At 41.6% G+C, this 26,663-nt stretch overlaps 1 protein-coding gene across 1 annotated transcript in view; it reads left to right on the top strand.

The window, feature by feature from the left end:
• TLR5 (toll like receptor 5) overlaps positions 1–26,663 on the top strand; it is a 39,417-nt gene extending 12,754 nt beyond the window's left edge. Inside the window, exon 2 of the mRNA XM_085577188.1 lies at positions 1–26,663. This exon is cut by the window's left edge and continues 11,242 nt beyond it. Coding sequence (XP_085433314.1) covers positions 12,575–15,154 — 2,580 coding nt within the window. The 5' untranslated portion in view covers positions 1–12,574 and the 3' untranslated portion in view covers positions 15,155–26,663.

Genomic DNA, 26,663 nt, shown 5'->3' with positions numbered 1-26,663 from the left:
GCATTTTAGATATATGTGCAAACAGTAGGAGGTCCAAGCTGACAGGATCTACAAAACCTGACGTGCTTCCCACCTGCAACAACAGGATTATAAGTGAAGTATCTACATCAGACAGATGTTTGTGGCCTGTGAACTGGGGGCAAGCATGGTTAAATCATGATGCTGCTTTGTACTGTCACCACATAAAAAGAGGTGCCATGGTGGTAGACTCAGTAGAAAAGAGATTTACTACAGGCTTACTGTCTTTTCCTATTTTTACAGCTAAGGGTAATTGTGAAAACATTCAGAACTTAAAGTGTCTTCTATTCAATTATAAAAGGGAGAAGCAAGACCAAAACGAAAATAAGTCATATTTTTGAGAATAAGTATCACAACTGTTTCCTCACACCATAAATTTGCACAAAACAATTTGCTTCCAGATACTTCTCTAATATCCCATGTGTCCTCAAAGAATTGTATAGGACTTTTCCTGTATTTGGCTTTCTTCAATTCCCTATGTTTTATCATTCCAAATTTAGCAGAATTACCTTTCTTTGAGGTCCCATTTTCTGTGGCCTTAGGACTGTTTCAGTGCCAGATCTGTCACCTGTTTTAATGTAAGTATAATATACCCCAGGCAACCAGAGAGGTGCAGTAATACAATTTCATCAATTACTGCTCCTGTCTCTTCAATCTACTTCATTTCCTTATTTCCTTTTCTCTGCACCTCATTTCATTCCAATCCATGTCATCTGAGGTGCTTTCAAAAGGAACCTGACCCGGTGGTCCCTTTTCCTTCTTGATGGCCACTCAGGTTCAGGAAGGGGTTTCCTCAAGCCATTGGAGGTGTTTTAAAGAAAGCTGTAAGGAGGGCAGCAGCCAGGAGTGGGCAAACAGGGGCATGGCACAGTGGTGTACACGGGCAAGGTAAGCAGGTTGGGTGGCAGTCATTCTCCTGGTTGTGGGGTTTTTATTTTGTGTTGGGATTTTGTTTGTTTGTTTTTGTTTGGTTTTTTTTCCAGCAATGGTCTCCAAATGATGAAAAGTTATGGCTAGTAAAAATGTACCAACCAGAAGGATGTGTCTGTCCAGACCCCTGGCTGTGAGGAGTGTTTGAGGCTGTCAGTAGAACCAGGAGACAATGCAAAAGATGCCCACATGTGGTGCAAGCAGGTGAATGATCTCCTCTGACTGGTGGCCAAGCTTAAGGAGAAAGTAGAAAGACTTAGGAGTACTAGGGAAAGTTAAAGGGAAATAGACTGGTGGATTTTCACCCTTTCATTCCTGCAAGAAGCCCCCCAGGAGTCAGAGGACTCCCATGTCTCTTACCACCAGGCAGAAGGAAGAGACTTAGTAGATGAAAGGGAGGGCAAATGAGTCCCTGCTTGGGGAATTAACAAAATTGTATTGTTTTGAAATACATCTTTTTTTAATTTCAATTGCATTTTATTTTACCATGTCATCGTTCCAGAGTGTTACACTTTCTTATGATTTCAAAATTTCATTTCCATTCATTAAAAGTTCTTAATTTCATGGAAGGAAACATTTCATTTCATGAAAGGAAACACAATCTTGTGAGTTCAATCAGGATAAATCTGGCAAGGTTTGGTCCACTTATCTACACTTGCTATCAATCATCCTATTCCATTCTATTGTTGATTTACAATTTTCTCTCTTTTTTAAAAATTTAATTTCCTCAATTTCTTCTCCTGTCTCTTCATTTGACTTCATTCTGTGATTTCGGGATTACATAAAGTATAATTTTAAACAGTTTCAGTCATTTTCACTGCAGGTCATTATTTCATCCCAATACATTAGGTTGTAGTCATTCCATTTACAAATTTTATTTTTCCTTCTTTCAACTGCATTTTGTAATAACATATCTCCTTTGAACAGAGTTTGTTACACTTTCTTTTCTGAATTCAAGATATTTTTACATTTAATTGAAAAAAAATAGTCATTTAATGAGAGGAAATGAATATTTGAGAATTAAATGAGGATTAATTTGGCAAGGTTCAGTCCATCTCCCTGGATTTCCAATGTCTGGATGGGAACTGGTCCCTTTTCAAAGGAAAACAATACTCAGCCCCCAGTGTCTCAGAGTCAGCTCAAAGGTGGCATTTGGGGCTCTAAGGGCAGCCAGATTCCTAGCTGGTGGCAGCTTTCTGTAGAAATGCTGTGTCATTTGTGAATTTTGGAGGCAGCACCCCACTGTCTGCCAGTGTGACTAGATGCAAACAGTGGCCATTTTCCATGGGGAAAAACCTCATTCCTCCAGTGTCTCAGGGTCAGCTCAGATGTGGTGTTTGATTCTTCAGTGGCAGCCAGAATTTAGGTATTGACAGCTTTGAGCTGGGAGAAGTCCTACCATGTTCATTATTTTAGAAGGCAGCAGCACACTTTGGGCCACTGTCTGTTGCTCATATAATCCTATTGGCTTTTATTGTTTTTGCTTTGTTGCAATATTTTCCTTTGCTATAAGTTTTATTTCATTTATTTAATCTTTTGTCTTTTTGTTTGATTTAATTTCAGGATTTCAGTAAGTATAATTCTGCCAATTTTTGGTTCTTTTCACTGCACATCATTTCACTGCAATCCATTTGGTTTTAGTCGCTCTGATTTCAAATTTTCTTCTTTTTTTTTTTTTTCAATTGCATTTTATTTCATCCTATCTCCTTTCCCAAGTGTTTGGTACACTTTCTTCTCTCATTTCAAGATCTCAAGTGCAGGAAAGTGGACCAAATGTTGCCAAATGGATTCTCACTGAAATAGCAAGATTTCATTTCCTTTCATGAAATGAAAGATTACCTTATATGAAAGGAAATACAATCTCCAAGCCAGAGAACAAAGTGAAACAAACAGACTGGGGTGAACTTATAATGAAGTGAAATTCAGTTTCAAGAAATAAAAGCAAATACTGAACTAAGTGATTGTAATCCAATGCAATGAGATTACAGGAAGTGCTCCCCTTTGCATGCCTTTTGTGGTTGCAATGTCCCTGGAGGCCTAGGCTTTATGGTGTGCAATCATGTATAAGTACTTATTAGAGGAGTGATATAAATATAAGTAATTAAAGGTACATAACACAGATTAGTATGAAAATAAGTACTTGGGTGTCATCTCTGGCCCAGTTATTCCATAGAAAGCAGAACAGCTTAAACAAGAAAGAATAAGAATTTCCTGTCTAGATATTTTCATTCTCTGGTGGGAGACCAGGGGACATCAGGGACAGAAGCAGAGTTTACAAAGAGGAGGGCTCCAGAAGAAGCAATCTGGATAGGAGAAGGATCCACAACTTGGTGTGACTTGTGAGCAAAAGCTGCCTTAGGCACTTAATTCCAAAACAGGTTGAGACTTATGCAACCCCAAAAGACTTGAGACTCATTTTATTTAATAATCTTAAAACATAGCCCTCAGTGCTGCATTTCCAGCTGTCCAGATTAGGTGATGCTTTGGTTAACAAGGTGTAGATCCAGCACTTTATCCATGTCTCCCATACAATGTTTCTGAATCCCCAGTTCTCTCCTGTGGATATGACTGTGCAAAAGTGAGCTCAAGAGTTAGCTCATAGATGGTCATTTTTTCAAATAGCATCAATTTCCAGAAATTTTATCTAAATGTAACATGAAAACCTAAATTACTATATTTTTTTTTTAATAAAAGTTACCCTGTCCTCTCTTTTACCTCTCCTTTTCATGTCTGGATTGCTCTCTAAGAATTACAGTAACAGGCAAATAAATCACTTCAGTTACAGATCTATCATTCAGTCCTAACTTCTTTAGGAAGCCTAAGTATTCCACTTAGTATAAGGTAATGTAGGAAATGAAATGTAATGGCCATTAGAAACAGGATAATAATATGAGTGGAGGATCACCTGCTTACAGCTATCTTGGGTCAGATTAAGTGCAGATCAGAGAGCCAGCTGTACTGGAGGTAAGAGACAGAGATGTGCTGACTCTTTCCACCTGAAAAAAAAGAGCAAAAGAAGCAGCTCAAGTACCAAGCAGCTAGCAAACAGAAATGCTCGTGTTTCTTTGACTGAGACGAGTCAGTCTGATCATCTCCTATGGATTAAAATGCAGCAAAGGCCTTAAAAGCTGCCTCCTGTCTCTGGCTGCACCCCGCAGTCTGGCTTTCCCTGGCCTGACCCTCTCCGATGGAATCACGGAATGGTTTGGGTTGCAAGGGACTGTAAAGATCATCCAGTTTCACCCCCTCTGCCACGGGCAGAGACACCTTCCACAAGACCAGGCTGTTTAAAGCCCCATCCATCCTGGCCTTGAAGAGGCATCCACAGCTTCTCTGGGAAACCTGCTCCACTGCCTCACCACCCTCACAGTGAAGAATTTCTTCCCAACATCTAATCCAAACCTAACCTAAATTCTGTCCGTTTAAAGCCATTATAACCCTCGTCCTATCGCTACATCCTTTGTGGAAAGTCCTTCTCCCGCCGTCTTGTGGGCTCCCTTTAAGCACTCTGAGGTCTCCCTGCAGCCTTCTCTTCTCCAGGCTGAACAACCCCAGCTGTCTCAGCTGTCTGCACAAGAGAGATGCTCCGCACCTCTAAGAACCTTTGTGACCCTCTCTGGAGCTGCTCCAACACTTCACTTCCTTCTTTTCTTGCGGCCCTAGCGTTCGCTATCCTGCGGCCGATCTTGGAAAGCCAGGCAGGATTTCCATTCTGCTGGGGAATTTACCTTCCTGATGATTCTGCCTTTTAAAAGATTTTTTTTCTCCCGCTCCATATCCACATAATCACCACTTCCCTCCAGTCCCTACCCCCGCGGCTCCCGGGCTCTGCCCTGCGTGAGGGAGCAGCTCAGCCACGCTCCTTCCCGCTCCCCGCGGCGGCATTCCCGGCATGTGGAGGAGGCTCTCCCGCTCCAGCCGCCCGGTGTGTATGCGGGAACAGCGCGGGGAACGGGGCACAGGGCAGGGAAGGAGGCAGGGAACGAGGCGGCTCTTCCCGGCCGGCTTTCCGAGCGCGGCCGCTCCGCCCCGCAGCGCTGCCGGCGCCGGGCTCCGCTCTCTCCCGCAGCCCGGCGCCGCCAGCGCTTTCCACCGCCCCTTTCCACTGTCCCTTTAAGCCGCCAAGAAATAAGGTTTTCCACACCTAGGAGAATGTTTTGGCAGCAGGGTTTCGATTTGCATTTTTCAGAGCATTATGTTAACTTAGCACTCATTCGCTTTCCCGCCTCGAGGCAGGAAGGTGTTGCTTAATAAGACAGCGCTGCACCTGCGCCTGGCCTTTGAAGAGTCCAGTTTATGGGATTTCTGCAGTTCTACCCTGGACTTTAGTACCTGGGAATTTGAGCACGAAGTGTTTTGCTTTTGCAGACACGCAGCAGTGCCCCAGTCTGGCAGGGCTGAGTGGCGAGGGTCTAACATGGCTAGCACATGGCATAGGTGTTGTCAGGCAGGCTCCTAGCTCCGACCTAGCATAAAGCACAGCAGCCTTGTAAAATGGAGCAGTGAGCTATTGCTGTATTTCTTTAATTCCATGACTTACAGCTGGGACCATTCACCCGGGTCATAGGAGAGTTCAGCCCATCAGATCTCTGCCCGAGGGTGAATGAGACATGTGTCTTCCTCTTAATTGGCAACAGGCTAATTTTGGCCGTCTCCAGCTTCCTTGTGAAGCTGTGCCGTTATGCAAGAACTTTCGGAAGCTGAGTAAAGTGGTGAAAGACAGGAACTAGAGGACAGGGCTAGAAGGACCCCCACAGTGTTCTCTAAGGATGGTTTCTGGGTTGAACACATGCACAATGAGAACATGGAAGCAGCCCAGAGCAGATCTTCTCCCTTCCCTCCCTTGGCCCCATAGAAAGAATCCCCAACCCCTCATTAGTCTGAAACATGTATTTGATTTAGAGAATCTTGAACATTATTCACTTAGTTGGAAGAACTGTAACAGAAGAGGAGAGTTCCTCCTGTCCAAAATAACCAATGCTTCCACAGTTAGTGGGTATGGGTATGAGAAAAGGGCTTGGTGTTGCATTGTGAAGAGAATGCTGACTTGTAGCCGTTTTACTTGAATTAATATGTTAAATAAAGACATAGCTGGCTTTCTCTCTGGAAAGAGCTGAACAGGGAGAAAATTTAAAATATAACCTGCATGGAGATTTCTGCTTTGGCAGTCCCTTGGTGTCTGACTGCAGGTCTTTATGGATTCAGAAATCAGGTGCATGTTCTTCTAGATGCACTGCATGGAGTGTGTCATTCAATCTCCTGCTTCCACTCTACACACCTTTCATCTGCTTAGCCTGTGTGACAGCTGTTCTTCCTGGTTGTGTTGGGACTAGCTTGTGTAAGGATAATCAGTGGATAAGCAATTGATCTGGGATACATATGCAGGTGAGCCCTAGGATGCTCCTGCCATGGTGGGAATTGATGGAACAGCTCCCTCACCAAGAGCCTCCCACAGGAATGGTTTCAGGAAGGTTACACATCTTCATTGCATCACAGGTTCAACAGTACAGTTTTGTCAGCCATAGTAATGAGTGAAATTTTCATGCTTTTCCCCTCCACCACCAAGAGCAAACCCAAATTCATTCAGATCTAAATCCCATTTAAAATAATTTCAAACATCTCGATTTCAGGAAAGTCTGGAGCAGGTTTCTAATTTCACCTAAAAGCTGGGCAGATTTCATCTCTCTTTATATTATACTTATGGCCCTTTTGTCACTGGACATTTGCAGCTTGGTATCTTTTGATTGCTTTTTTTAAAGTCCGTGTGCAAAAAGAATACTTGCAAAAGCAAACATCTCTTTTATAATTAGTTCCATTTGGCTCCACATATTCAGGAATCAGTTTCCATACTTTTTAAATAGTTTTCTAATAAAAAATGTGCCCAGGTTTGGTCCCAGAAGTGCAGGAGTGGTAACCATTACCCCTCTAGCTGATCACTGATACTCATCTTTGCTGACTTCAGGCTACCAAACCATTACCACTGGTTTTATGCCTCACAGCTGTTTCACAGACAAAGCAGCACTGATGAGCTTTATAAAAAGGTGAACTGTACAGAACTCTGTACAGAACTGTACAGAAGTCTGCTTGTGACCCCAGGAGTTACAGTCTGAATGCTGCTTCTCCACTTTGTCAAGAATTCACTGCTTGGTGAAGGATTTCTCTCTCATCTGTGAAAGCTGGCTTCCTGTAACTTAAAAACTTGACTGTCATTCCTAAGACTCCTTTCCTATTATCACTTTGATCTTTTCCAGGTGAGAGCTTAAATCCTGGCTGCTTCTAATTATCCTCTAAGCACAAAAAAGGAACATTGTGTCCCTGGGCTAAATCCAGTTTCTGAAAAACAAAGTTATAGCAAAGAGAGAAGGGACACTAACAGGAAGGAGACTTTTTTTCTCACAGAGTGGCTTCTGGTGTAGACCAGGCAGTTCTCACATGACAGCTTTCAAAGAACAAGGAAAACATGGGCTCGAGATGTGAGGTAAGAATCCCTGAGTGGTGACTGTGACTTCCAGAGATGTCACTCATGGCAAACAACAGTAGTAAAAACTTTGGAAAAACAAAAAACCCTACCAAACGAAAAACCCCCAAACATCGAAATGAATCTTTGCTATCCTCACTGAAGCCCTATTTCCTTAGGGGCTGGAAGACAGATTGCTGGTCCTCTTTGAGGCCCAGCTGAGGCTCTTTCTGCCTTCATGCTGTCCTGTGGCACACAGGGCAGAGCTGGGCTGCCTGGGGCTGGCTCATGGACCAGTGCCCAGTGCTGGGGCCATTCTGGGACAAACAGCCCAGCTGGCTGCTGGGCAGGGAAACGAGCAGGCTGGTCCTGCTCACCAGGGACACACTCAAAACTGTGCTAGAGGCTAAAAGCAGCTAAGCTAGGGCCAAAAGCTGAGGTCTGGGTCTAGGACTCTTTCTCTGCATATCCAATTTATTCCTGTCCTCCACAGAATAGCCCAGAGCATGTTTTAGTCTCTGTTTTCAAGTTTATTTTCCTATCCTGGGGACTGCTCCCCTGTAAAGAACTGTAATACTATAATTAGTGGAATCACATCTGTCTGTGTGTTTGCATCTCATCATATAATCTGATGGGACATCAAAACAAACAAATAATACAAATAGGAAGTAGATCATTACACCCAAACCAGTACTGCTTTTATGGTCCTTCTGCTCTGCCAGGCCATTAAATGCCTTACTGCCTTATGCTTTTCTCCATCAATGGTAGGAGCTGTCACAGTGCTCAATTACCTTGTAAGATGCTTCCTCATTTTAAAAGGAAATATGCTATATTTGATTTAAGCGTCCTGGCAACTTAAGGGAGAAACTGAAGGGGTGGAATGGGGCACATCCATCCATCGTCTGATGAATGAAATAGTTTCTATTTTAGATCTTAATTGGCTAGAGGGGCCCCATGACAAAAAGTGTTTACACTGCACAACTTTTTATGAGCACAAATGCATATATTGTGATGGCCTAAAGCCCAGTCAAAAGCTTGAAGCTTTATTTTTGTTTCAGTAAGTAGATTTTATCTAATCAGATAACTGCAGCAATACAAATTTTCACACAATAGCAGTTGGTCTTTATCTGACCAGTTTAAGAACAAAGGCTTCTTGTTTTGCAATATATCTTTCAAGATACCTTTTATGACCTAAATAAATATTGCAAACTCATTGTCAGTAGGCTTTCTGTTAGATTAAAAGAAAAAGGATGCTCTTTGAAGGTCTTTGTGGGGTTTTTTTCTGAGACACTTTACCAACCACCAAATAAAAATAGTCCTTCACAGTCAGTGAACATCACCAGCCTCTGGGAAAGATAATCATTATTTTTGCCATGAGTGAGGAAAATATGAATGATACTAAGGCATCAGGCAATGATCTTTTGTTCTATGCTTTCTCCAAGAAATAGGAATGATTCTCATTTCCCTACATAATTGTGACCTGGGAATAGAAAGAGAAGACTGCACAAGGGAGACTCCTTTGGAGGGCTGGAAGGTGCACAAGATCTGAAGAAGGAGATTGAGACATCTTTATCTATTCAGGTGAATTTTCATGGGGTTTAGACAGCAATTGCACAGCAACTTTTCCAGCACATTTTTGCTGGGGGTGTAGAAAGAGGAGCAATAAGTGCTTTCTAAATTTCCATAAGAGAGTTGCTGCTCTGCCATGAATGACAAAAAGAGACAGTCTGAACTCTCCTTTTTAGCTTTACTCCAGGCCCTGCTTACTGACAGTTCCTCTGGGTGTCCTCAGGCCAACACAGCTGTGCTGAGATAGACAGACCCTGCTACAGAAGCCACTCTCAGGTACTGCCAATTCCCATCCTCCTTCACTGTGGTTTGAAACCAGGTTAGCAAAATCAGGTTTTAAAACATTGAGTACAATAGGGAGGATCAGTTCCAGGTGACTCAAAGCCTTCCCACTTTTGCCCTTCCCTTTACTACTTACCCTTTCTGACATCAGTGCAGTAGAAGGAAACAGAATCTCACATGCAGGACTCTGGTTCTCTGAACTTCAGTACTCCAGTTTTCAATGATGGAAATTTTCAGTAATTGTCAGGACAAGAGGATATAGACTCAAGCTCCACTAGGGAGGTTCAGGTTGGACATCAGTAAGAATCTTTTCACTGAAAGGATGTTTAAACATTGGAAGAGGCAGCCCAGGGAGGTGGGGGAGTCACCATCCCTGGAAGTGTTCAAGAAACAAAAGGACCTGGCAATTATTGCTATGGTTTATTTGGCATGGTGGTGTTTGGCCAAATGTTGGACTCGTGATCTTGGTGGTCTTTTCCAGCCTTAAAGATTCTGTGCCTCTATGATTCTATTAATTGAGCGTTTACACATCCCTTCATCTCCATGTCCCTGCAACGACAGGTAATTGAATGGGGTGATCCTTATTTTGGGAGAATATTCTTCTCAAATATTCTTCTCAAAAGGTTTTATATGCTAATGAACAGTGGTGAAGGGTTGCATAAATGCTAAATGATGGGATTCTGATAAATTACAAATCTTTGTTGTCTTCATGAGAGCAGTAAGAGGCATTTCTTACTGCCAGCATCCCTCTGCTGCTCACGGATTCAGGGAAGAAAGTAATAACTTAGGCAGAAAGGGAGCAAACAGTTTACAAGTGAAATCTTGCTTGACACTAAACCAGAGCAAAGTTGGAGTGTAACAACAGCTAAAAGATTGTTAGATGTTTCTTTAGCTCACAAAAATGTGGAGAAGTAGGTCAATGTAAAAGAAAAGATCTTTAAAAATATTTCCTCATTTTCTTGTATTCTCATAATAAAAATTAAACTACATTTTAGAATTTAAAACTAAAATTTTCTAGTTCTTGCACTCTAAACATTCTGAGCTTTATCTAGCTGTCTATTGTACACTTACCTGTTAAATATTGACTTTTAAAGTACTTTCTCTTTGTCACTGCTTTTGATGATGCTGTGATTCTGCCCAAACTTTAAAAGCATCCATCTAAGCTGGGATGAAAATGTAAATGTCTGAAAGATAAATGTAATTTAAAACTATTTGTGCTAAACACCGTATATCAAGGTGTCGAGAAGAAACAATATAATAGTTATCAAATATTAATAGGGTAACTTGGTGTTTTGTTGTTTTCATGGTTCAAGCAAAGAGAAAAGTAAAAAAGTAAACAAGATCTTGAATGACCTGCTGTATGTTTAGCTGTGTCTTTTTTTAATAACCTACTATATTTTGTAGTCACAACAAACATTATATAGTTTACTGCCTATAAAGTCCTTTTTAAAAGTGCACGCTAGGTCAAAAAAAGAGGTTAGTAGGTACAATTATTTTTTAGTACTTGGAATTATTCCCCATAGAAGAAGATAAAATTTCTTCATGGTTATTTTAAAGTGCAGTACACAGACAACCCCTTTAGGGCTAATAAATTGCTCTGTTCTTTACTATGCTCAATAAAAGAGAATTTTGATGCTCACTGCCTGCAATTTGATTTCCTTTGCGGCACATTCTAAATTCCTTAGTGAGACAAAACATGAATGAAGTTTGAATGCCAGGACTTCAGACATCAACTCTTATCATATATCCCTAATCTCTTTTACTTTCAAGGATCAGAGCTTGTCTCAAGCACATGAGATTGTCTTAAAAATTACAAGATCACTATTTTAAGTTGTGAGCTATGTGGGTTTTCCACTTAGTGTTTGAGCCTCTAGGATGAAAATTCACTGTCTCATTCCAGCAATCAAAGCTGCTACAAGGGAAGGTTTTAATATAATCGGGTGACTTGGAGAACATCCCCAAAAGTGTTTGATACAGTGGGGTCATGTCAGTTATGGGACTGGATTGTACTTTCTATGGAGCAGATAGTCTCTAAAAATTGGCTGGACCTTTCCTTTGTTTTTTGTGGTGGGAATGTCGTAGTGGCTTCCACTGACATACTTTCTGATTTCCCAGGGATCCCATTGTATGGCAACAATAAGCATATTTTAATTTAATTTAATAGTGCAGTATTCTGGATAGAGTTTTGTACTTGTCCTTTAAAGAGGGAGGCATGCTCAAATCAGAACAGTAATCGTTCAAAGCCCCAGTGTTGTCCTCTCTTGTATTCTCCATTGAGTTGTCATTTCATTTCAATAAATGCTTGGCTAAAAGCAGAAGCAGATGGTTGCAATCTTAGTTAGAAGGTTAGGAGTTTTTTTTTAAACTACACTACACAAATAACCACTTTAGGGCCAATAATTTGCTCTGTTTTTTACCATGCTCAATAAAAAAAGACCTTCCTTGCTCTGAAGATGTTTTTGTCTCGGATAAAAAGGGTGACAGGCAGACAGAGGGCATAATGCAAGAAAAACAGAGAGTGGGAATAAAAGGATTCATCAGTAAGCTGCATAAATTGTGCTATGCACCTTTTTGTATAATTTATGAATTTACATTTTGGGAAATGTAGTTTTTCATAAAACATGAAATCTTTCAGCACAATTTCAGGCTACTGCTTTTTGTTTTGTTTTGTTCCATTACTGTTAGTCTTGCTCCTGCCTATACTTTCTAAACTATTTTACAGCCATTTCTAGAACAATCTCACATTGTCAGGTTAATCTGAGGCTTGAGGAGCCCAAAGAGAGGTTCCCCTTCTTAAGAACTCATGGCTTTTAGGCACCTCTGTGTGATAACAATCTGAATTCCAAACAGGTGACAAGGAGAGCACTCAGGGAAAGAGCAGCATTTGCCTACTCTGTTGAGATGACTGGGTGGCTGCACTTTACTTGTACAATCCAAACTGTTTTTGCCTTTTTGGAAAAAACTAATTAAGGAGTTAAGTTAATGCACCAGCATTACCAGTTCCACGGTGCAGATTAAATAGCTAGGCCAAGATTTTTACTCTTACCTGGTGGGGTATTAAGGAACATAAAGGAAAGTTACTCTTTAGGTCATAGGAGGTCCTCACATCTTTTTGGGATGCATGTTCTGACCAAACAGCCTATCCAGGTGATGCTTGTTAGACTTCAGAGAAAGGATAAACCCCAAATCTCAAGTCATTTTTAGGGTGACATTAGTCCTCTATTTCACAGCTGTTAAAAATGTGCTCTGAAACTCACTGCAGAGACAGCCAACTGCAGATCTAATTCTCACTGTTGTCACTTTTTTTCACATAGGTTGATGATGTTGTGCCATCAGGTCCTCCTTGTCTTGGGGCTGTCGCTAGCTAGTGGTGTGTGTGCATCTAGAAAGTGCTACTCAGAAGCCCAGGTCTCCATATATTTTTTCTGTGGCCTCACAGATGTTCCACCTGTGCCAAAGGACACAATGAAGCTTTTCCTGACTTACAACTACATCAGACAAGTGACTTGGTTTCCAGTGCTGGAGCACTTGTGGCTGTTGGAAATCGGAACCCAGTTAGTCCATCCTGTTGCCATAGGAAAAGGAGCGTTCAGGAACCTGCCAAACCTTCGTATCTTAGACCTGGGAGACAATAAGATTCTTCAACTGGATCTTGATGCTTTTGTGGGCTTGCCAAACCTGACTGTCCTCCGTCTGTTTCACAACTACCTTGGAGATTCCATCCTGGAAGAATGTTACTTTCAAGATTTGAGGTCATTGGAAGAATTGGATCTTTCAGCGAATGAAATCACAAAACTTCATCCCCATCCCTTATTTTATAACCTAACAGCCTTGAAAAGTGTGAACCTGAAACACAACAAGATATCCAACTTCTGTCAAACCAATCTTACTAGCTTCCAAGGAAAGCACTTTTTATTTTTTAATCTCGGTTCTAATCATCTGTACAAGACAGAAGACGTGGCCTGGGCCAAGTGCCCCAATCCTTTCAAAAATATTACATTTAGCTCACTAGACCTTAGTGACAGTGGCTGGAGCACAGAGACAGTCCAGTATTTCTGCACAGCCATTGAAGGGACTCAAATAAGTTCTTTAATACTTAGTTCTACTATAATGGGTTCAGGATTTGGCTTTAATAACTTTAAAAATCCAGATGATTCTACTTTTGCAGGCCTAGGAAGAACTAATCTTAGGTTCTTTGACATTTCACAGGGTTATGTTTTTTCTCTCAATTCTTTAGTCTTTCAAAGTCTTGGCAATCTGGAATCACTGAACCTTTTCAAAAACAAGATAAATCAAATCCAAAAGCAAGCATTTTTTGGCTTGGGCAACCTAAAAATTCTCAATCTCTCAAGTAACCTTTTGGGTGAATTGTATGATTATACTTTTGAGGGTCTACATAGTGTAATGTATATTGATTTACAGCAAAATCATATTGGGATGATTGGTGGCAATTCATTCAGGAATTTAGTAAATCTGAAAATAATTGATCTCCGAGACAATGCCATTAAAAGACTCCCTTCCTTTCCACATCTGACCTCTGCCTTTTTAGGTGACAATAAGCTAATGTCTATAGACAACGTAGCAATAGTTGCAACACACCTTGAATTAGAAAGAAATTGGTTGGCAAACCTAGGTGACCTGTATTTTCTTTTCCAAATTCCAGATCTGCAATATATCTTCTTAAAACAGAACCGGTTCTCTTACTGTGAGAAGAGTGCTAATGTTATAGAGAACAATCAGTTAGTATATTTGGATCTAGGTGAAAATATGTTACAGTTGGTGTGGGAGAGAGATTTATGTTTGGATGTGTTTGGGGCATTGCCCAAACTTCAGGTTCTACATCTGAATAACAACTACCTTAGTGCTCTTCCACAGAAGATTTTTAGAGGTCTAACATCTCTTAAAAAACTTAACCTGGCTTCCAACCTGTTGTCTCATCTTTCTCCTGGGCTTTTCCCACAAAGCCTAACAAACCTAAACTTATCTGGAAACCAGCTATTTTCCCCTGAGCCTGAAGTCTTTATGACTTTGAATATTCTGGATATAACACATAATAATTATGTCTGTGATTGTGCTTTAAAGAGCCTGCTAGTGTGGTTGAATGAAACCAATGTAACCCTGGCTGGCTCCCAGTCTGACAGGTACTGTGTGTACCCCCCTGCCTTTGCAGGGATACCCCTGTCACATATAATATACGATGGCTGTGATGAAGATGAACTCCAGCAGACACTCAGATTCTCACTATTTATCTTCTTCTCGGTCATTCTTCTCGTGTTTCTGGTGGCAGTCATCATTTTTACTCGCTGCCGGGGGATTTGTTTCATCTGGTATAAAACCACCACAAAAAGACTGATAGACAACCAACCACGAGCAGCAGATAAAAGTGAATACAAATATGATGCTTATCTCTGCTACAGCAAAAATGACTTTGAATGGGTCCAGAATTCTTTGCTAAAGCACTTGGATTCACAGTATTTTGATAAAAACAGATTTACCTTGTGTTTTGAGGAAAGAGATTTCTTGCCTGGGGAAGAACATATCAACAATATTCGTGATGCCATTTGGAACAGCAGGAAAACAATTTGCATTGTGACCAGGCATTTTCTCACAGATGGGTGGTGTGTGGAAGCCTTTAATTTTGCCCAGAGCAGGTACTTCTGTGATCTGAAGGATGTCCTCATTATGGTAGTGGTTGGGTCACTTTCTCAGTATCAACTGAAGAAACACAAACCAATTCGAAACTTCTTACAAAGGAGTCAGTATTTGCGGTGGCCTGAAGATTATCAAGATGTAGACTGGTTTTTAGATAACCTTTCTTGCCAAATTCTAAAGGAAAAAAAAGTGCAAAGGAAAACCAGTGGTATAGAGCTGCAGCCTGTAGCAACTGTCTCACATTGACTATGTGAGTTCCTGGCAAATATCCCATTTCCAACTGTGTTGCAGCAGGAATAAACAGAAGATGGCTTCATCTTTCCTTGAAAAGACATGCAGAATGGTAACTGTTTCAGTATAAATCCTTCAGAACACAGAGACAAAGCAACCAGCAGATTTATGAAAGTGCCAATAGACTACAACATGCATTTTCAGAGGAATTGAATGAATCACAGATGCTTCACATTTTGGATGCATCTTCAGGCACTTTAGTCCTAATTTTTGGAGTACTACTTAATGGTCTGTTTCAGCTAGAGAAGCATGCTCATGGTTGTTTTTTTAAAGAGAACCCATGGTACTGTCCAGGAGTGACCCAAAAGTGCCCTCAGGCACTGCCAAGGCTGATCGTTGTGATTCCTGGACTACTTAATTCTCTGCTTGTTGCACTGGTAACTTTTCATGCTCTGTTTCAAATAGTTTTGCACCTTTATGCTTTATATTGGTGTAACACAGATTTAATTTGTTTTCTTCTCAGTTAACCTTAGCTCAGCTGGAACATAGAAACTTTGGACTCCATTCATGCCTTTCCCCTCCACCAACTTCTCCACTTGGTGGTCAAACTACAATCGTTGGTCAAGAACATTTGCTACTTGCTCAGCTTTGGTGCTTTTTCACTCGACCCGCCTCCTGCCCTGCAGAGAGGAGCCACTATTCCCTTTGGAATAGTACTGAAGCAAGCCTGAGCTTGGAAAGGAAACAAGAAACTACCTCAGCAGCTATGCAGGCTGTACCCTGGTGGCAGGGCTTTTGCATTCTGGGAGTGGGAAATTCACTTGTACACTTTGTAATTGTCTGGTTTAATTTGGGCTGTCCTCAGCACACCCGGTGTGCTGATTAATTCTAAGGTGTTTTCTTGCTTCTGTTGAAATGTTTTTCTAGAGACATTAATGCCTAGCTCTCTCTAACTTCTATATTTTACCACTGTATGCTCTGTCTATGTCTTCAAGGGGTTGTTTAGGGTCAGTTTAATAAAATTCTAACTCAGTGTTCACTGTTATGGGACCTGCACCTATTATTTAGATTTGACATAGTCCTTGCATGTACTGTTCACATCTGTTTGTGCATTCATTCAACCAAAACTTACCAAAATAATTTCAGTGTGGTCTCAGTGAGACTTCTTGCAGTAGTGAGGAAGCAGGAATGGGAGGTTTTATAAGATGTCTGCCTCAACCTTAGCTGCAAATAAATAACATCATCTTAACTGTTTTGATAGAGATGAAAGAGCATAATCCACTTCGTGTGAATGCAGGTGCTGGAATATAGATGTGCCTGTGGCTGATCTAATTTACTCTCAGCGCACTATACACGATTGCTATTGATAAAATTACTACAGCAAAATATCTCTTCCTTCTCAATAAGTGTAGTCATTCAGGAAGGCAAAAAGGGCTAAACCTTGGAATATTTTCCAGGCGGCATGGACACGGGGCTGCAGATGTAAGGACTGACAGTGCTGCTGGAGCTCTGGGTGTCGCTGTTGGCTCAGGTAACAGCCCGGCTTTCCTGAGCCCCTCCTGCCCCTGCAGCTGCTGGCAGGAGGGGAAAATCCTGCTGCAGGGAGAGGCTGGGAAAGCACCAGCAGCCCTGGCTTCCCAGAGCCCCCCGGAGCCGTCAGAAAAGCCATCACGGGCATTTCAGTTCCCTGTACATCTTACATTTCTCTAAAAAAACACAACTCTTTCTCCTTTTGTCCCATCAGCCAGTGTAGATATTTATAGGCATCCTTTCAATTCAGAGGCTATACCAGGGAGTATTTCACATAAAACCCAGTGGCAGATAGCCAAAGCAAGAAGGAACCTGTACAGTGAAGATCATCTGCGTGTCTAGGTGCTTAGCCTATGGTTCTGTGCATGGTGTAAGAGCTGGGGATTTAAAAGCACCCTTAAGAAATGATATTTGAATGAGTATCACAAAATATTTTTGGTCAAGTGTTAATTTAGAGCCCTCTCTACTTAGGACATAACTGTATATTTACAAGATATACTCCTGTCACTTCACTGCTAACCTGCAGGAATGACAAGTAGATGCAGGAGATGGCTTAAACCAAGGCTTTTCCATTTCATCTGAAAAGCTTCTGTCTATTGCATTTACTTCAGACTTTGGAAAGGTCTGACTTTTTACATGGAGGTTTTAATAAAGCCTTTGAATGAAATTTCATTGTCTGCCTTTGTCCTTAAAAAACAATTTCAAAACTTAAGGAGATCTCACCTGTGCTGGAAGCCGATGGGAAAACTTCCACAGAGGGAGCTTAGAAATGCAGAATTAGTCCAGCCTTCATCTAGAAAATTCTATTGAAAGGGGTCTACAAAAAGCAGTAAAAGGATTTTTGGAGAACATGCTACTGAACCATTCCTGACTGTGGAGTGGTTTGCAGACAAATTAATAACTGCAGTGTCAAATTTTAAAGAGATCCAAAATAACTTTATTTTTTACTCTTTGTGAAACCACTCCAAGCCTGAGACTCTCAGAACACATACAGTTGGTACAGCCTGTCCTATATGATGAAAAATTGCCTTTGAATAGATCACAGGACCCTGTCATCACCTCTGTAGAGTCAGCTATCTTAAATGACAAAGCCTGGGGAATTGTTGAGAAAGAGCTTGTGCTGACTTGATATTCCTCTGCTCAGCAGGAACCACAAAAGCATCCTGTACAAAAATGGAGAATGACTATGCTTGATGAATTCAGGCCATAAATTGAGCCTCAGCCTCATAACTATTGATCGGATTTCCTTCAGGCTCACTGGGAACATTACTGCTCTATCAGAATTTTATGGCTCCTTAGTTAAGGATACTCTCATCATTTTTACTCACCTTCCTCAGTAAAAAACATTAATTTGTTGGAGAGAGTCCAGAATAGAGTGTGAAGAGTGGCACTGGCTCTAAAGCAAGCTATTAAGATGGAAGCTGGTGAATTTAGTTGCAGTAGCAGCACAGGGGAGGACAGTGACTCAGTGACCCATGGTATCAGCTCAGATATTCAATAGCAAAGCCCAGTCCTGCCATTGCAATACATATAAGCAATAACTGATCAAATGGGCATTGTTGTTCAGCAGTGACACCTAGCCATCCTCTCAGAGTCCAAGGATTGGATGGGCTCCTCCTTGAAATCCAGGCACTCAGGACCAGAATCCAGATTCTATAGACATCCCTATGGGGACTAACACAAGGAAACAATTGTATGGCCACATATTATTTCACATTTGACATTATCATTGCTATTTCCCACACCATGAAATCAGGCATCCACTTCCATCTGACACACATAGTATTCTCAGTGAAGTCTAATTGAACTTTTTAATCCCAGTCAGAAAGACTGTTCCACATGCTGGTAGAGTATCACCTTGTTAATTAATGAGGTGATAGATCTAACTACTGACAGTTAGTATCCAGCACTGCTCCTACCCCAATACCTGCACAAGCACAGATAAAACTCCAGAGAGCTCAGTCTCAAGAGGGACAATCCTACATACACTCTGCCCTTAATTTTCTTGTGTCACATCATTAACTCGCTCATTTGCTGACTTCTGGCTCTTCTTTTCAGCATGACAGCTCTCCTTCCCCCTGCCAGTGACCATCTGCAGTTCAGATCATTGGACCCCACCTTCTCGCTTTCATGTGGTGCCCATTATTTTACAATGGCTTTAACATGTTCTCCTCCTGCTGGAGCTGCAGTCCAGTTAAATCCCATACCTGGGAAGATACAGGCGAAGAGCAGGACACAACTGAGTGGCAGAGTGAGGGGCTGCAAATGGAGCTGAAGCTTCACCTGTGAATCTCTGGAAAAGCACAAAGTTGGGAAGGGTGCACTGGATTCCATGAGAAGTGCAAACATGAAACAAGCAAAGATAGATGAGAAACAAGATATGTCTTTAGGGTCTGACTCTACAGACATGAGCAAGCATAATGCCCTAATGGACTAAGAAGATCCACCTGGAATAGCCCGAGAAAATATTGGCAGGGTTTCTTTCAACTTACAAAGTACTGCCAACAGTACGCTGGCAGTTCTCTAAAATAAGGCTTCCAAAATCATAGGCTGGTGTAAAAAAACCCCAAGGAATGGAAAGCAATTTAAAATGTCTGGTATTTGACCCTGTAAGACCACATTTTCACACTTTCTACGTGATCAAAAGATGGTAGATACTCATACAGTCTGTAAATACAAGAGCCAAGAATTTGCCCAAGTATTTTGGGACTTCTGCTTAGCTGTTAAGAACATCTAAATTAGTCAGGCCTGGAATACAGAACTTTAGGAAGATGGTGGAGAAAAGACAGGTCTTTCCAGCTTCCCAGCCCTCTGTGGGCAGCGATCTTATATATATCCTCTTCCATTCATGCCAGATGTTTCAGCAGTTGCTGTTAAATAGGATCAGCAAGACTACAGCCTTGCCTGTGATGAAAATAACATGAAGGAGAAGTGACAATATGAACACTTCCCATACTGACAAATTGACAACAGCAGTCCTCACAAGGCCTCTCCTGGTGGTTATTCCATTAGGCTGCCTGTCAGACTCTGGGAAGGTATGAAACATTTTTGGAATGCCAAACAGCTCATTCTGCCTTTGGTAGGAAGCCTTTTTCATAGTCAGCTTTCAGTTACCTGTTTTCTGAATTCCTGCCTCCCAAAGATGAGCGGAGTGTCTCGGTCTTCAGTCTCACTGTGCTGCTCCTGGCAGCCATCAGAAATTCCACACACACCTGGAACAGAGCTGCAGGTGCTGCTCCACCAGTATTTCCTTTAACTAAACAAAAGCTGCAAAAGCAGAGTTTAGGAGGTGAGATTTACCCAAAAAGCCATGCCAGCACTGACTTGAACCAGAGAACACTGTATGCCAAGCACGTACCTGAAGTTTTAAAGTCAGCCTTGTATCACATCTAGAAATTACTATTGGGCCAGACCAACTGCCTACATGATTCCTGCTCTGTACAGATTGACAGGAGGCTTCTCTTCCCTCTCTAACTTTAGCTTTGCTTTCTGTATTATGTATATACAGTGCAGTGGGTGCCAAAAATAAGTCTGCATTTCCTTTCCCAATATGCAAAAGTCAAAATGTAGGTATGACATGAGTTATTTCATAGTGCAAAGATTATCTATTCATAGCAGACTCTGTTTGTTTCAGACATGTGGTTTTCCTTCCTTTTAGATAGTCTATTGTTTGTCTTTTTCATTTGTATTAAAAATAAAATCTTTGAGACTGCAAGCAAAAGAGAAAAAAATATATTTCTTCTGAAACTAACAATCCTCCAAACAGGAAGGTTAGCTTTTTTCCTGTTTAGACATTATGTTCAAAGAGAGGAAGTTGGGATTTTCAATGATAATAATAATTACATGGTATGTAAACATCAGTAAGTATCAAAGAAGGCTTCAATCTTTATTTAGTGTGTCCCAAATGCTGTTTAGAGTATTTTTACCAGTTCACCAATCTCTTGAAAAACTGCATTTATAAGCAGTCATTGCACTGGGTTGATCATCATATACAAGATTCCACAGTATAAAAAATCAGGCTGCCTCAAGCCTGCATGGAGGGCAGTGATGGACAGGAGTGGAGCAAATGGGGAATCCTCATGCAAAACAACAGTCTAAGATATCAAAATTGCAGATGTGGGGGAGAGTGTTGAATCAGGATTATACCTACCAGGCTGTTCATGCTGCTACCTAAAGCCAAGTACTTCAAATCGTGAGGTCTGTTGACACTCTTCCTAAAAATTGGATTGGCAAGGTAATTTCAGCATTGATATCAGGTGCAGTATCAAAACATATTTGGCACATGTGGGACTTTGTAGCAGTAAACCTGGAAGTGTTTTATAAAGATGAGTGCATGGTATTATCTCCTCTATAAAGATGGAGGAATTGAGGCAGAGAGGATCAAGTTATGTACCTTTGGGCATGGGCAGCACTAGGAAGAGAGCTCAGCTTTGTCAAAGCTCTTAAGTCTGTTTGCTCAGTGTAGCAGGAGTTTTACAATGGGCATTTTTATTACCTTTAAACTCAAGTCTTCTATTTAGCAGCAGAACTAATTAACAGTGTAAGGACTGCACTTAATTGCTACCAGTCTGCCCATGTGGATAAAAAGTGGTTTTACAGGGAGGAGAAGGTGGCTGAAGAGTAATCAATGTCACCAACTTGATCTGAGCCTATTCAGGATGGGAGCCAGAATCCACTGGGCATTTCACTGGAAGGTGCTGACACTTTTCAGGTACCCACATGGTCTGGTATTTGTGATGAGGGCTTGCAAATTAAGAATGATAGGAAAAAACACAAAAAACATATTACCCCAATAAGGACATTGTCCTCATGAAGATGGACCCGTGGGAAAGTGATCAATGGAGTAGGAAGAATAAGGAGAAGGCAAGATAATTAAAAATGCATGAAGTCTATTTTGAGAACTCTCAGATACTAAAATTCATCAGTAATCATGAAAAATCTTTGGAGTGGGCCATTTGGATATGTTGCTTCAAAACAATGACTCCTAAGAAATTAATGTCAATAAGAAAAAAATAAGGTGAAACAATAAGTTGTACAGAGCATGAGAAATGAACAAAACTATCCTAACTATAACCTCCTTTTATCCAAAGATCTGGTGTTCTGGAATTTGTCCACTTTAACTCATCAGAAAGGAAAACCGCAGGCCCATACACCCAGTTTTCCCTCTGGGATGGTGAGAAATGCCAGGGTGAATCACTTAGTTTGTATAAGAGTGCTAGCACCTGCAGCCCTCCTGACATAAACATTCAGCGCTCCCAAAATGCAGGCCTTGAATTTCTCACTCTTTTCCTAGGGAGAACAGCCTTCAAGCTGCATTCCAACTGCCTGTTGGAAGCAATCTTGCCATTTTCAGTGTCAGCTTCCTTAATTTCAAGCTTTAACTGCTTTGCAACTCCTTTTTGTAACCTCCCTTGTTCTGCACCATCAAACATCCCTGCACCATCTTTTGCCATAAATAGATTTGCAGCCACCTGGGAAAAGCCCATCCTGTGCTGCAAGGGAGGACTGAGAGCAGCTAAATACCATGAATGTCTGTGTGATTCAATACAAGTTAGGAAAGATCTGCAAGCCATTTACCCACGTATTTCCACCATATTCTACCAGGGCTTCAGAGAAAAGCCATAGATTAATCACAGCCCTTCTTCATGTCTCTGAAGTCTGAGCTGCACTCTTCTTGCCAGAGGCAGGACCTTTTATAAAGATGTCAGCTCAGTTTTCAGCTGCAGCAGCCAGTGGTGCTCTTGACAATCCTCATGGCACGAGGGAAAACACAGGCTGGTGTGGAACAAAGAGAAATCCAGAACACACTCCACCTTTGCAAATCCCTTGATACCTTTCAGAGCCACATCCAGCAAGAGGAAAAATTGTTGGTTAGTACAAAGCCAGTGGTATTTCATTCAGTTCTGTCTTTAGAATTCTTTATCAGGAACAATTCTGGAATGTGACTTGATGGAGAACAGACCCGAGCTGGGAATGACAGAGCTTGGTTAGTTTAAATAAAGGGGGAATATCTTAATTTTTGTTCCTAAACTTGAGACATGTTTTAGAAAAGCCCATGCAGTTTTCTGCCCTGTTTTCCATTTTTGTGTCATTCTCCTTGAAGGACATAGAAAAAAATCACTCAAGACAGGTTAGGAAAGATCTTTAGTCTGATTTGAAAGAGTTGAAGAATGCAGAGAAGCAGAACTACCAACAACAGCTGCAGGAAAATTATATTTGAAGCCCACAGAAGTTTTCAGTGTGAAGAGGAGCTGCACTACTACAGAGGGCATTGTCCCTGTCAGCTCACTGTCCAAATGGAAGACAAAGAATGGTATGAGAGGCAAATAACCTGAAATAATGGAGACAAATTCAACATTTAAAGAACCCTATGTAAACCACCTTCTTTATGTCTCACTTTTTCATCTTTTTTTGTGAGAAGACAGCAGAAACACTGTATGGTGAGGGTGCTGTAATTGTAAAGATATTAAAACTGAGAGACAATTAAACAGCACGCTGACGAAGCAATGTAAACACAGGATACAGGTAAGAGTTTAGCCTATTTTAACTTAACTCCTCCTAAGAGACAAATCCATAGGCTTATCCTATGGGCATGGAAGTACACTGGGACTTGTCTTCACACTCATGAGGACTTACACTAAAGACAGGCATTATTTCAGTGTTTTTGCTAAAACTGGAAAATATTTCCTATTTAGCATGACTTCTGAAAAGAAAATAATGTAGTTCACTAGCAAGTGGGAACCCACTCCCCCTGGGTGTTCTTCCTTTCGAGTGTTTGCTCATACTTCTGTGGTCATTTTTTGCCAACAGTGTCCTTTTCATCAGTGTTCTTCTCTGAAGAGACTCATTCATAATATTCTCATTTGGGTGCACACACATTCGCCCCCTTGACACTTCAGAAATCCGCAGTTCCATTCATACCCCAGCACACACATCATAAGGCCGTTTAAAAAGCCCCAGGAAGTTTGCACAGACATGCTATTTTAGGAGACCTGGACTGGGTCTTGGAATTTTACAATATTTAGAGGATTTGGCACCGTGACTGTTTCCACACCAGGCCACGTGTGCTGTCAGAACACGGAGCGTACGCCTCGAGAGAGAGCAACAAGCTACCTGCAAGCTGAGCAATAAAGAGGAAGGACTATAAAATGCTTAAGAGTGGCTGTAGTAAATGATTTGGGGAGGACTGACCCAGTCAGCCAAGAGCCTGACCCCAAGGAGAGAGGCAGGCAGGTGGCCAACCACAGTGCACACACAGGGGACACATCTGTGCCCTGCAAGGAGGAAGGGCACACAGGGAAGTTTGTCCTACCTGAGGATGGGCTGTAACACAGTTTGGAGTTAGCTGAAGGGACAGAACTAAACTATTCTTGTTCATGTTACAGCACTATAGGTGCACACAGCTGTGAAGCCTGACACCTCCTCTGCACAACTCCACTAGGCTGACGTACATGTTACAGTCTCTAAAATCACTGGGAGATAAAAGGGCTGCCCAGTTGTATCAAGCCTGAGGAATAAAAACAATAACTGCAGTTTTCTACAGAGCTCCAACATACTTGGGAGCTGCCAGTGGCACCAAACATGCACCCTTTTTAATCTGTCCACTGACTGTCCTCAGAGAGCTGCACCAGGGACACTCTTACCAGTAAACAATCATTTCTGCCACTCCATGGGCTCCTTGCAGGGTCCAAGATTTAGGAAGGATCCATTACTCACCTCAGGTTTGCATGTACTCAGTATTTGCAAGCCCTTAGGAAAGAGGTCTGACACTATAAATTAGGGACCATCAGGAATTTCTGGAGACAAAATAGTTTACAAAGTAGGTTGCTGCAAGTAATCATTATGGCTGAGCTGTTCTGCCTTCTGAATTTTCAGAGAAATGTATTTCTCAGATGTCAGTTCTCCCATGGGAGTAAGACATTTATCCAGAAACTGGCTCTTGCTTCACATTCATGAGACACAGCAATGGGTGATGAAATTCACTGAACAGACCTGCATCAAGAGCAGCACAACAGCAGCTCTCCTCAGCAAAGCCTCACCTCTCCTACTGCCATGCTGTAGACTTCCCAGATAGCCTCAGAATCCAGAGTTTTTAAATCAATAACTCACTGCTCCCTGACCTTGGTTTGAAGGAGAAGCTTAGCAGGAGACACTCTGAAGGGATTCACTCATACTTCACATAGAGAAGAAGCAGCTTTTCTTCCAGTGACCCTTTGGTAGCCCTTACTGAGGTTGGAGATCTCCCCATATCCTGTTGACTGTGTTTCATTGGCATGACAAAGCAGCACATCCTGCCTGAACCCATGAACCTGAGGCCAGACCTCACCTCCAGAGCTCCAGGATGCATGCATTGACAATGCCTGATGAGCTACCCCAGGATGTGTTGGGGGCCTAAGTCACTGAGATGGGGCATTGCAAAATATCGCTCTGCTGTGGAATGTGAGTCTGGAGCCAGAATCTTCACTTGGAGCTGCTACACCCTCCACAGCAAAACCAGCCCAGATTGCAGACAGGAGCTGCTGGTTCAGTCTGACTTCCTGCAAAGGCTGGAGATGTATCGAGCCTCAGTTTTCAAAGGAGCATCTGGGATCAATGCAAACCTTTGTCACAAGTGGCTCAAGGTGCAAGGCTCGGGCTGCCTCCCACCGAGATCCAGCAGCTGCATGAGTCTCTGACAGACTGATAGCTGTTTACACAGCAGTAAATATTTTCTTACCCCATCTATTTATACTTTCACGTCACTTCAGAATTATTTATGTTTTTATTTTAAATCAAAGATACCAAGAAGGCTATATAATTCTGTGTGTTACTTCACAGTTTGATACAGAAAACATGACCTAGAAGGGTAAGAGTCTGAGAAGTGAGATGTGATTACTTTAGCAGAAAGATTAATTAAATAAAATTCCTCAAGATCTAATCCCTCCTGCCCAGCTCCCACTTGGCTTTTGTGACTGCTCTGCATGTTTCAGTCTACCCACTGAGAAGTCATTGTAGGGGATAAAGGTTGCAGCCCACCTGCCTGATACCCACTGACTTTGAAGAGGATGGGAAAAATATCTTTGACTGTTTTTTTCTTCCAGACTTATGAGAAATAAACACAGTCTGTAGTTTGGTGACTGGTTAATGGATGTTTTGGCTTTCATGATTCATCTGAGATGTGAACCTAAGAAATACGTGGATGGTTGCATGCTGGAGGAACTGGGGAGCATAAGTCTTACACAACTTACTAAAGAAAACCAGCAACCATGAGTCAGAAAATAACAAAAGGGCTTAAAAAACAGGGAAAACAAGAGGAGAACAAAAAGTGCAGAGACAACCAAATAGGCCTCTTACATTTAAAGCAATCCAATTTCTGACCCAGCTTCATCAATAGAAAGATACCCAGGGAGTTCCACAGATATTTTTGGGTTTCTTTAAAATGCATTTTTACTACATCTTGAATAGATTAATCCTGCAGTAAGAAGTATAATCTTTGTTTTCCAAAATCTTAGCCCTTCTTGAGAAATTTTTAGAAACAGTATTAGATCTTGATGGGACAAATCAGACGATCTCAAAGCTCGACCAGCTTCTGATTTACAGCCTCCAAAATTGTCAAGATTATTCTTCTGTAGATGTGGCCTTAAGCATTTTTAAAATATACAGCTGTCTATGAATTCCACATCTAAAAAGGAAAAAAATTACAGAAAGGGACCAGCATGGTGACTCACAACTCAAATCTTCCCTTCCCAAAATGTGAGTCACAAGTCTCTGATATGGGCCAGAAATCTGCCCTCTAGTTCTCAGAAAATAGTGTTTTTAACACAGCAGTATCTAACAATTAAGGAATTGCAAGGCCTCTTGGAGAAACAAAAAGGTCTGCTACAGCCCGGTCAAGCAAATTGCATGACCATGGAGAGAAGACTTCCTTGTGGATGAATGTGGGATGGGAATACAAAGATAAAGACTGGTCTTGATGAGGCATAATGTCTGTGTTTTCCCCATGACAATAATACAA

The sequence above is a fragment of the Lonchura striata genome, chromosome 3, assembly GCF_050655825.1.
Source record: "Lonchura striata isolate lonStrDom1 chromosome 3, ASM5065582v1, whole genome shotgun sequence".
In the NCBI taxonomy this organism is placed as follows: Eukaryota; Metazoa; Chordata; class Aves; order Passeriformes; family Estrildidae; genus Lonchura; species Lonchura striata.
The sequence above is the reverse complement of the archived record's forward strand: the minus strand, read 5'-3'. Positions and strand labels throughout refer to the sequence as shown.